The 12,766-nt window shown below is 36.2% G+C and overlaps 1 protein-coding gene across 1 annotated transcript in view; it reads left to right on the forward strand.

Moving 5' to 3' along the window:
- The first annotated feature begins 1,584 nt into the window (after positions 1-1,584).
- Positions 1,585-12,766, forward strand: part of LOC140154537 (integrator complex subunit 6-like) — a 28,413-nt gene continuing 17,231 nt past the window's right edge. Inside the window, 5 exon segments of the mRNA XM_072177106.1 lie at positions 1,585-1,840; positions 2,029-2,106; positions 7,048-7,197; positions 9,876-9,965; positions 11,620-11,812. Coding sequence (XP_072033207.1) covers positions 1,730-1,840; positions 2,029-2,106; positions 7,048-7,197; positions 9,876-9,965; positions 11,620-11,812 — 622 coding nt within the window. The 5' untranslated portion in view covers positions 1,585-1,729.

The raw sequence follows: 12,766 nt of genomic DNA on the forward strand, positions 1-12,766 counted from the left end.
TTGGCAAATGTTTGGAAATAAGTGCCAAAGGCATATGTTTTTTGGGTGTTTTTTGTATGCAGTGACAATCAAGTCCAAGACTTGCACTAAGACTTATTTCAGGATATGCATTCCAATTTTTGAAAAAGACATATTCTAATATCTTTCATTTTGAATGCTTAGATTTGTGCCAAGTCTTTGAATTGTAATTGTAAGAAATCATGCAGAATTGCACGTTTTTGCAGATCTCTCCTCAAATTGCAAAGCTATGAAAATTTGACTTATATTGCCAGTTATTATTAAATTTCTAAAAATTATTTAAAATTTTTTTTTTTAAAAACATGACAAATATGAGAAGGAAACAGAACTCTCAAAATATGTATGGCAACTTAAAAGAAAAGGAAGTAACTATTCTATCCACTGGGAAATCTTGAAAAAATCAAACACACACAGACGTGACTCAGGACAATGCAACCTATGCATTGAAGAGAAATTAGAAATACTGCGTGCGAAATTTGCGCACTTCATTACATGCGTATATGCTGCGCCTATTGCGTTTTTCGCTAAACATGCGTGCATTTGTTTTTCGCATTTCAAAATTGCGAGCATGCGTGTATGAAAAGAAATAATTACGCACTTCATTGCATGCGTAGTTGCTGCGCCCACCGCGTTTTTCACTAAAAATGTGTGCGTATATACTGTGTCATTCGCTTTTAAACATGCGCGATGTCATACTTTTCTAGTGAAGATGCGTATGCTTTCAACGCTGTGAATTTATTTGTTTTGTTTTGGAGTTACAGTTCAGTGTTCAGCTATTTATCTGATGATCGCCGTTTTAGGCGTGAAACTCCCGAGTAATAAATCATGCTGTTATAACATAATTACGCTGTTTTATGTATTTTATTACAAGCTCTACTATCTAATAGTATCGAGCACTATCTTCAGCTGTTTGTTTATTCATTTTATTTATTTATTTTAAAATTTATTAATTAATTAATTAATTAATTAATTAATTAATTAATTAATTAATTAATTAATTAATTTATTTATTTATTTATTTATTTATTTATTTATTTATTTATTTATTTATTTATTTATTTATTTATTTATTTATTTATTTACTTCTCTGATATGTATTTAAGGACGGTCTGTGCATGGACTTGTTAGTTTTTTATTTTATTTATACTTAGTTGTTTATTATTTAGTTATTTACTTCTTTATTTTTTATTTATGATAAAACTTTTTTGATTAATGTATGATTGTTTTATTCATTTGCTTATTTATAATATCAATTTATGTATTTATTTATTTACTTTTGTCATATTATTTCTAAAATCAATAGTTTTTGTCAAACGTGAAGCTGATAAACTCACTGCACTTCTCAATTCATAATTCATCCCCCCCCCCCCATTTGTTTTCAAAGTTTTTACTATTTTGTGCATGTACATTACTATTGTGTACATGCACATTATCATTATTGTGTACTGTACATATTCGTACTATTTATTGATTCCTGTTCCAAATAAGGATATGCAAATGAGATTCTATTTCGGTCAACCAATCACAGGCTTAATGGCGACTATATCACGTGACCTCATATGTGGCGTGCAAAATTTAGCTGCTTCGAGAGGCAGCTCGCGAGAGCTGCGAAGTGAAAAACAAGGGTGATATAAAGTCTTAATTTAGGCCCTAGCGGCCGAATTTTGGCCTAAATTTCTCAAATTTGGTAGACAAGATATTATATTTCACGATGCCAGTGTTAGTTTTTCTCGTGGACACCAGTGCGTCCATGAATCAGCGGACTTATTTAGGGACAACGTCTCTGGATATTGCTAAAGGAGCTGTGGAAACGTTCATGAAGGTATGCAGGGGTGGGCGCTTTGTGTGGGGGATCCATTCGGACGCAAAATCGGGGATGTTGGATCTTAAATTAGCTATATCGTATCAAAATAGTGAACAAATGTTATAAGTTTACACTAATTTGTAAATACATTTATATTCAACTGTCAGCAACGGTAACCAATCCGTAACATTTTGTCTCCCCTCCAGTTACGAGCTCGAGATCCGACAAGTCGATCAGACCGATACATGTTGGTGAGTTGCGACGAACCACCTGGAACAATCAAGGTAAATTTTCCTCGAAATTTGGGCATGAAAGCTTTTATTTCCATCACGGGGGGAATCTATATATCTTGAATTTCGTGATGTTATCATTCGATTTCACCTGGGATCGGGGTAAACGGGAATATTTAGCCATGAAGTTGGAGCGATAGTTCTCCTGTCAGGAAGGTGGACATTTTGGTTTGCAATGCATTATGGGAAAGGTCCTTGCATATAATTAATTTGCATAACGTGAACTCAAGGCCGGGTGAACTTTAGGACAGGTGTTTTGTTTGTAAACAATATTGGGCAACAAACAATGAATGGTGACAGGAAAAGTGTCCAGTAAAAATAATTGTTATTAAAAGTGGAATTTGTTTTTTTTGCCCATTCCTCAGTTTTATTTTTAGCCAATGGGCATTTTGAATTTATTTGTTTGAAAAGTGAATATTCAGCTATTTGTTTTATTTTGTATTTATTTATTTTTTCCATTCAAACCTCTTTTAGGGGGCTGTCATTTTCTTATTCGGAAGTGTTGGATACTGGGATCATAACCCAAAATAGGGGGGTGATAAAATTACAGGTAAAATTATCAAAGGCACAAAATTTTCGCGGACGTGCAATCTTTGCAGGGTTACAATCAAAATGTTTGCATATTTGTGCACCTTCTTTCCTAAAAGGGGACACATTTCCTTTAAAAAAAAAGAAAAAGAAAAGCGCAGTGATTTATAGTGCACTACGCACAGGCACAACGCCTAGACGTTGATCCACAAGCCTCAGCACACTTTAAGCATTTTTGAATTTGTGTTGAGTCTGTATGCAGAAGGTGCGTTATAAAAATACTCAACCTATTAAGGGATCTGGAATGAGTATTTCGACCTGAGACGAATATACTATATTCGTCTCAGGTTTTGACAGTATTTTTTGTGGGACATTTTTCACATTTTTGATATACATGTATAACAGTCCTCAAAGTAAATTTTATAAATCTAATGATATATTCTTAAAGTGTATGTAGCTGGGAGGAAAAGCAGGCGATCAATTGAAAATTTTGACCTTTCGTATTGAAGATATGGATTTTTTCCCCAAAAGACCTAATTTTTTTTTGTGTTTTTGGACAAAAATCCATATCTTCAATACGAAAGGTCAAAATGTTCAATTGATCATCGGCTTTTCATCCCACCTACATACACTTTAAGTATAAATCATCAGATGTATAAAGTTTACTTCGAGTACTGTTAAATATCAAAAATATCCATTTTTAATCATTTGCCATAAAATGTGTATTGCATTTCAATTTCAAAAAATCAAAATTATTTGATATCAGAAGGACATTCTTCAGATTCAGAATGCAATTCGATATGTCTGATGTGCTCTAATGTCCCACAATAAATACTGTCCAAACGTTCATACCCCATCGGGGGTCATAAAAAAATTTCAACCCACGATAGGGGGTCACTCATAATTGACTCATGGTATGTACCAATGATAATCATGACCCAACCCCTTCTGAAGAGAATAACATCCCCTTTATTGGGTTGAGTTTCATTTGTAAAAGGTTTGTGTATTATCTTACCGTATTTCGTCAAATAGTCGCCCCCCACAAATAACGCCCCCACCACTTTTTTTCAACCAAGATGTTTCAAAATTCCGATATTTCCATGCTATCTTGTGTAGTAAGCTTACCAAGTTGCTCATATGGTCAATAATAGCAGCAATAAATGGCGAAAATCTGCATCCGAAACCCGGAAGTGAACCAAAAGTCAGTGTCAAAAGGTCATAGTTCGTCATTTTAGCGTGACTTTTAAGCTTACCTAATGATTTTAACGGGAATTGTTGTGCTAAAAATGACCTCTAATAAACGCCCTCCCCCCCCTTGGGAAAATGAAACGCCCCCGGGGGCGTTTATTCGACGAAATACGGTATATATTTTATTGGCTTTTTTTTTACTCCATATTTTTGCCTTTATTTGAATTTCAAATTTGCTGCCCTTGTCCTTCATGGACCAGATCATTTAAAACCCTCTAAAAACAGCTTTAAGAAAGCAGTACAGAAAGTAAACATTCAATGCAAAATTTCCTGCTTGCTATGCTTCCAAGTGCAAAGGAGTGATGGGGAGGGGAAAGCAACTTGGCCATCCGGTGGTTGGGGGAGACCAAGAGGGGATTGGCTAGTCTGGCAGGCCATTAGGAGCTGTGCAAGCATTTTTTAGCTGAACCAAGGTGGGGGGAGGGCCAATTTTTGGCATACATTTTAACATTTACAGCCTTACAGGGCATGTTTTAAATAACATGCTCTTAAGGGAAGGGTATGAAACGTTTGGACAGTATTTATTGTGGGACATTAGAGCACATCAGACATATCAAATTGCATTCTGAATACGAAGAATGTCATTCTGATATCAAATAATTTTGATTTTTGAAATTGCAATGTAATACACATTTGATGGCAAATCATTAAAAATTGATATTTTTGATATTTAACAGTACTCGAAGTAAACTTTATAAATCTGATGATTTATACTTAAAAGTGTATGTAGGTGGGATGAAAAGCCGACGATCAATTGAAAATTTTGACCTTTCGTATTGAAGATATGGATTTTTTAAATCCAAAACACCAAAAAATTAGGGCTTTTTGGGAAAAAATCCATATCTTCAATATGAAAGGTCAAAATTTTCAATTGATCGTCGGCTTTTCCTCCCAGCTACATACACTTTAAGAATATATCATTAGATTTATAAAATTTACTTCGAGGACTGTTATATATCAAAAATTTGAAAAATATTAATTTTTATAATTTGTCATAAAATTTGTATTATATCGTGATTTTCAAAAATGAAAATTATTTGATATCAGATATACATGCTTCAGTATTCAGAATGCAATTCGATCGCCTGAGGTGCTCTCATGTCCCTAAAAATACTGTCAAAACGCTCATTCCAGATCCCTTAAAGGAAGATTTCGTGATCCTAGCATCCTCTTTTTATGACATTTTTCAGTAGGTATCCACAAAAAATGCTTAATCCCAAAATTTCAGTTGATTCCGATTTTGCGTATGCAAGTTATGCATGATTATGTGTATTACACTGCCCCATAGACAATGTGTTGTAATTTCGTTCTCAACTTTTTTGGAGAAAAGTGGGGGACGATGTTGTGGATCATGAAATGCCCTTTTAAAAGGCTTGGGAAAATAGTACAGAAACATTCAAACTTATGCAAAATTTCCTGCTCGCTATGCTCACACCAGACCATCTAAGGTTTGCAAATTGGGAACCAACAAATTTGACATGTGCAAAAAGGGGGGTAAAGATGTTTTGTTTTGGCAGGCTGAGATGGGGGTAAGCAATTTTTGGCAGGCTTGCTATTTGAAAATGTTACCCCCAGGGCTCATAATTATTGCACAGCCCTTTATTGAAATTTGCCCACCCCAGGGAGACAGATAATTATTACACAGGCCTATCACTGTAGATCATTAAATGCAGTTTATGAGTGCATACATTTTATCATTCATATAATCATATAAAAATAATGATGGTTGTTGATCCTTTAGAGACGAATCCAATGAGCCAAGTCATGGCCAGGATTTGGTCAGCCATGACTGGGTCCCCGCAGCACCAAACTGGTTTTGTGACTGCCCAATTGGGTAGATTAAAGCCGCTTAAAATTTGATGTTAGATTCTTTTGTGTTGTAAACTGTCATCATTCTTTTGTTTATGTGTGACACGGGTGATAGAATGCAGTTTAAAATACCCTCCAAGGCCGCATCATTTCACATTTTAGGTGAGATGGAGCCGACGGGGACCCAAATATGGCTGCCATTGAGGTGTAGGAATGCGTGAAACTGGATTCGTCTATAGGCAAATAATAATATGATAAAAATAATAAAGTACATGTACCATGGTTCTATAATTTACAACCCTATAACGCAACAATAACAACATGCAAATAAATTCCTTTTGTGCAAATGTATGGAAGCTGAGTTGGAATAAAGAATTTAAAAATAAACTTGTGTCAGTTCAGTCCACTGCTCGCACACTTATAGCCATGGTTTTCAAATTCAACATTTGTTTGGTTCATTTAATAGCACATAGTAGGCTACTGTATGTTAGTTACTAAAATCTGGATTTTTTTGTGTTCACGTCAAACAAATCACTAATAATCTCTTTGGTGGGGAAAAAATTAATACCCATGAGGGGTGGGGCACTTTGTTTTTATGAAGGTGGAAGTTGTCATTGATTTATTTTTCAAGGATCCAATGTGCTATGATATATTTGGTGTACTCGCTTGATCATGAAATGAAATGATCATTTCCTACCGGTAATGAAAATGAAGCATAATATCTAATATCTGTACAATATTCACAAGTCTATATGGTCTCATCTTCAGAACGACATGCATTGAGGGCATGGTGACTCATAAATCATGGGGTAGCTCGAGCCAGGAGCTCAAGGCATGGGTTTGAATCCCTGCAGCGCCAGCCGCCAATGTGGCACTGGCAAGGCACTTTACCTCACTTGCCTCACTCTACCCAGGTGTAATGGAGAGTTGTTCTAGTGTTTTATGAAAAGGTACATCACAGAATATTTTTTGCCCTGCCAAAATTGCTTTTCCCCCTCTTCTTGCCCACCTGGGGTAGAAATTATTATGCACCTAGCCCCTAATTCTTAGTCTTTGGTTCTTCAATAGCAGATCTGGACCAGGAGCCACACATTTGGAATAAAGCGGCTCATGTTCCTGTGCTTAGCTAGTGAACCAGGAGCCATTTTTAAAGAGTTATAAAGAGTCATATAAATTTTAATTGTACACTTTAAATACAAAACTCGATTTAACTACCAGAATGTAGAGCCTGATTCACATGATTTTGGTGTGGACCAGGAGCCAAAATGTTATGATCATTGGGTAAATGGCTCCTGGGTGCCTGCTTATTTTGAGGCTTGTATAACAATATCTACCTCTCATTCCTTACAGGCTGGTTGGAAAGAAAATCACATAATATTTATGAATGAACTGAAAAATCTCCAAGCATCTAGTCTGACAGGCATGGGTCATGCCCTCAAGATGACCTTTGACTTACTGAATGTCAACAGACTGTATTCTGGGATTGACAACTATGGCCAGGTAAGTAGAGAGGGTGGAATTGATGTGATTCATTGTAGTGTTTTAAAGAGTAAGAAAATACCACTTAAAACACCTGGAATTATTTTGAAAAAAATACTTAACTAGTAATACTATGTTCTGTCCTTGTACGTGGTCAAAGTATTTTGGTATGAAGTCGAGCACCTAGCTCTGTATATCTTGTTGAATTGGATTACCATGGACCATGTACCAGGGATGCATGGACCAAGTCCATCATATTGACAGTGAATTCATTGTTTATCCATTTTTTTGTGTGTATAAAAGTATGAATATAGGAAAAAAGATATAAAAACCCTTTCCCCAATTATTGGAATGGATGCGTGGTGCTTAGAACTGTTTCACATGTAAGTCGCCACTTATTGAGTACATCCAGCAGGATTGTATAAATAATTTGTAAGAATTGTTCAGGTATCTAGAAATACTGATGATAGCATTTGGAAAGGAAACCAGCAAATTAAGTTTTAAACTTCCCTAGTATATCCACCCACCCGCAGTCAATAAATGTAATGAATGAACGTGGTTATAAACACTTCTTTGTATCTACTTGAAGACACCAAAGAATCTTGTAAATGTGTAGGGTGTGGAATTTTCAGTGTCTAAAATTTCACAAGCTGTTAAGTACAATGTAGTATTGAGGTTCTTGTATTTTGCCAGGCAATTTTGGTTTGTTTTGTTCAAGTTTTATTTTCTTGTCATTTATGTGGCAAATAATTAATAAATTTTTGTTTGAAATTGATAAATTTTTGAAAGTAAATTTTTTTCAATTTTCATGCATACAAATATTTTTTAGTGTACATAGTAATCATGAACAATTCTATAAATTGTTTCTGGTTTTGTTTTTAAGCGTATCACAGACACGTCACAATCGGTTTCAACATAAATCTTGGCCAAAAAATAAAGTAATGAATAAAGTTATAACAAAGGAATAAATAAATATGATTAAACAAAGAAACATAAAAGTGTTATGTATTTGTACTCTTGATTAATGGTAGTGTGGTTCACTGGTTGATGTTCTATGCCACGATGGATATTCATGGAAGTTTAAATTGAGATTAATTTCAATACATTTTACAGAGGGCAACAAGTAAAGTGGTTGCTATTCTTGAAATGGATGCAAAGAATCCGTCCATGATTCACTGTGTTTATTTCCTGCAGTAAGGATGTCCGACCTGTGTGACATTGATTCCAATTATTTGACTGCTGTTTTTAACATTGTACTGCAGTATATCAAGCCAGTCGATGCATAGAGGGGGAGCGTGGCGTAATGGTTAGGTACTTGCCTTTAATGCATGAGGTCCTGGGTTCAATTCCCAGCGGTGGTGATTTGCTGGGATATTGACTTGGAAAAAAAAAGTCTGAAATTAATTGGCAACTTCTGTAGATTAAATTCAGACTTCCGCTCTCCCCATGGTTCATTTAGAATTGGGTAAAGAATCATGAAAGTACTCCATCCTTCGGAGGGGACGTTAAGCCGTCGGTCCCGTGTGCAGAGAGTCTTACCTATGTATCTCGCAGCCAGTTTCGAAAAGAGTAGGGTGTTACCCCTGACTGTTGCCAACCCGTCCCGGTGTTCAAATGGACCCCAATGGAGACTTTCTTGGGTTATCCAGGGTTGTCAAAACTCGAACAAATCAAATACTGATCATTTTAAGTTAACCCACCCAAAATATTGACATAAAATTGTGATGATGATTTTGGTAAATAGTGATAGCATGCATTATATTGTCTCTATTGAGATTTTGCGTGAAGTGTCTGCCGCCATTTTATTTAACCTGGATTTAACCTGAATTTAATCATTCAGTTCTGAGGCACTGCTTTCCCATGAGTGGCCATGTTAGGGTGTATAGGCAGCCAAGCGTTGATCGCAACTGGCTGTCAGATCTTGTCTTCACCTACATCTGCCCTGCAATGAAAATGCAGTAATGGGGAGAGCGTATTATTGAATTTGAAATTTGCCTCCACTGGGGATCAAACCAGGGACCTCTTGTACCAGAGTCAAATATGCTAACCACTGGACCATGCCACTCTCTCATAATTTGGTTATCAGTTACAAAATTTACTTGTTTCAAATGCATGTACTCAGAGCAGAGCAGGTATGCTCAGAGTATTATGAAGAGCAGCAAGAACAAATGCAAAACATGACACACTCCCACAAAATGAGGCTAAAGTCACCAGGGTACTTTAGAAGATCCAACATGGAAATCAAAAGAAAATGGGACATTCTGGAGAAAATCTTGATTTTTGAAGACCAAATCAAGAACAACCCTGATATATTTAGGATGCTTTTTTATTTAAATCTTGTAAAATAAGAAAATCAATCATCTGGATATCTCAGAAAGTTGTTCCTCCAAATAAATGCCATGTTGGGTTTATCAAGGTACTGGGTTCGTAAATATTAGTATCTGGTTATATCACCATTTTCACTCTGATGAATATTGCATGTTTGGACAATTTTTACTTAGAATTAATTTTGGTCTAGTATTTTGTATACAACTAGTAAATCTTGAATTGCTCAACATTTAATATGATGTTGTATACTTGTCCATCAATGCGATATGATGTTGTGTACTAGTCTATTTTGTTCTTATATTGGCCATGTGCAATGTATTCATTTAAAACATTATACCTGTATATTACTTTTGTATCTTCTCTTATTTCAGGGTCGCAACCCATTCTTCTTGGAGCCTGCTCTTATTATTGCAATTACAGATGGCCACAGACTAACAAACAACAATGGTGTGCAAGAGGAAGTAAGATTTTTTTTAAGGCATTATTTGGTTTATGACAAAAAACAACACACACACTCAAACAAATTTTAATTTTAATCTTAAAAGAAGGATACTAAGGAACAAATAGATAGAACAACAGCTCAACTGGGTTGGAGTAAAATATTTTGGGAGAACTACAGAAATGGATTAAAAATATGACTATAATACGTTTACGGGACCTTTTGATATCCAATAGGCATCTCTGGAGACCATAAATCAATATGACCTTCGTTCAGCAAGGATTAGCCAAGCACGGGAATTTTCTTGTTTAGCGCAACTAGCATCAAGTGTAGGCCTAATGTGCAAGTAGGATGATTTGTTTGGTATTATTCTTGATTTTGATTATTATTACAGGTGTACCTGTTTGTTTCCTTAACATCAGGTTATGATAAAATTATAATTTCCAGTTTGTAAGAGGCGTATAATGAATAAGTGCTATTACTTTCGGGATTTTTCAAATTTGTTACTGCACTTAACCTGGTCTCAGGTTTAATACAAGCCTGCTGTTGTGATGCTTATGCCGGGGAGTAACAGAATTTTCTGCGTGCGTGGCCTGAACCACTGGTCTGCAGTGCAAATCTGTCTCTTTATCTAGTGTTTACCCAACCATCAAAAGACTGTTGATTCTGGATTCTTGTGTCCAGTATTTAATGGCATTGTACCATATTATGCCTTCTGCGTGAACACTTACATACTAATTCTCCACTGACGTAGAGAACATCATTTATAAACTTTCACACTTCTTGGACCTAAAGATTATAAGGAATTATACACTTGAATGATGTTGTATTCATACATGAAAGGCTAAACATCGCTTCACTTCTGCCGATGTCCATTCTAAATACCATTATGAACCCAACTCATGCACCTCAAATCCAACCTTCTACCTCTTGTCCGGCAAACAGAGTCCAAGGGTCCCTTAAACGTACTATGAAATAAATGAATAGAAAGGTAATAAATGAATTAATTTCAATCAAATAAATGGGAACATAAGATTGGATCAACATCCAAATGAGGACAGTGGCAGCATCAGACAAAATTGTTTGTTGTCGGAAATTTTGTCATTTTTGTTCAAAATAGGGAAATTATTGTGATATTTGTTGTGACTGGGCACTGGGGGAATAGAAGGGGAAGCCCAATGGGGGTGGGGAGCAAATATTAGGCCTGCGCGACTAAGTCGCCAATAGTCAAGGTCGTGACTACAATGGGTTCTAAAAGTGCTAAAAATTGTCTAAGAACTAATTGTGCTACCACTTTGAAAATTTTTGTGAAAGTTAGTTATAACTTCACCTATTACTCCTATGTTTATTTAATGTCATGTTGTGCTTTTGCTTATACTACATGCTTAAGTGACGTTCGCCATTTGCATTCATTTGTTTTGTATGAACACTGATGAAGAACCATCATTTTGACAGTAGCACCAATGCACTGCAGCCAGGGCCTGACGTCCAGACTGACGTCAGCCTTCTTGGCTTTTGATAGTCACCAATAGTCGTAGTCGTGACTATTTGGGTGGCAATTAGTCGACTACTAAAAAAGCCTATATCGTGCAGCCCTAGCAAATATACTTGACACACTAGCATGATTTGCTGAATTCATAACAGAATTTCAAATTAGTTTTCTCTATATTTCACAGCTTCACCTTCCGATGAGTGCTTCTCTGCCTGGCAGTGAACTAACCAGAGAGCCATTCAGATGGGATCAGAGATTGTTTTCATTGGTGCTCAGAATACCTGGGGTTGCCAATGCCGACAATGACAGGGGACCTGGTAGCAGCCTAGTCAACACAGATGATTCGCCTATCAATGCTATGTGTGAAGTCACTGGGGGTAAATAATATTATCATGCTGACTCGAGTATAGTACCCCACCACGGCAAAACATGTTAAGGCAACGAAAAAAGAAAACCCTGTTTTACGGGCCCAACCGACCCAGAGTTTGAACAAATTGGGGGAAAAAAATTCCTGTACGAATGAATGCCGACCCAAATTTCTGAATTTTTTGTATTTTCTCAAATTACAAACTATTTCAGATTTCGGTTAATTTTTTTGGTTAATAAAAAAAAAAAAAAAAAAGCCGACCAACCGACCCTACTTGAAAGGTCCGTCCGCCCGTAGAACAGGGTTTCTTTTTTCATCGCCTAACTGCAATTTTGCTCTTGAGTTGAGACCAAAGTATAAATTGCCCAAGCATTGTTCAATAATCAGTAATAATCAATGAAGTGTTAAGTGTGTAAAACACCATAGGCCTTGTCAGTTAACTTGTTTTGTCGTGGGTTTATGAGGTAAATCATGTAGTTAACATATTTTGACATGCTGATATCTAGCTCTTGGGATCATATGTAATATGTTGCCCAGAATTCAAAAACATAAAAAAGTCATTTTCGCCAAAATGTCAGTTAACTCGTTTTGTCATTGTGGGGCAGTATAGTCCCACCCATTTTTATGCCTCCACCGTGAGGCATACTGTTTTTGCAATGTCCGTGCTTCCGTCCGGATGCGATATCTCGGGCATGGATGGGCGGATTGACTTCAGATTTTCAGGATAGGTGGGTCATGGTCAAAAACTCTGGCTACTTTTTTTTGGGTGAGGTTCAAGGTCATATACTGAGGTAAAAGGTCATTTGAGGTCAGAGGGCCCATTTTCCTTATTTACCTCTTTTCTAGGTCAAATTAGTAAAAACAATTGTATGGGCATGAAACTTGGTGGGTACAGTTAACATTTAGAGCCAAATTTGTGGAAGGTCATTTTGGGGTCACCAGGGGTCATCTGAGGTCAAATTAG

This window comes from Amphiura filiformis, chromosome 6 (assembly GCF_039555335.1).
Source record: "Amphiura filiformis chromosome 6, Afil_fr2py, whole genome shotgun sequence".
Classification (NCBI taxonomy): Eukaryota; Metazoa; Echinodermata; class Ophiuroidea; order Amphilepidida; family Amphiuridae; genus Amphiura; species Amphiura filiformis.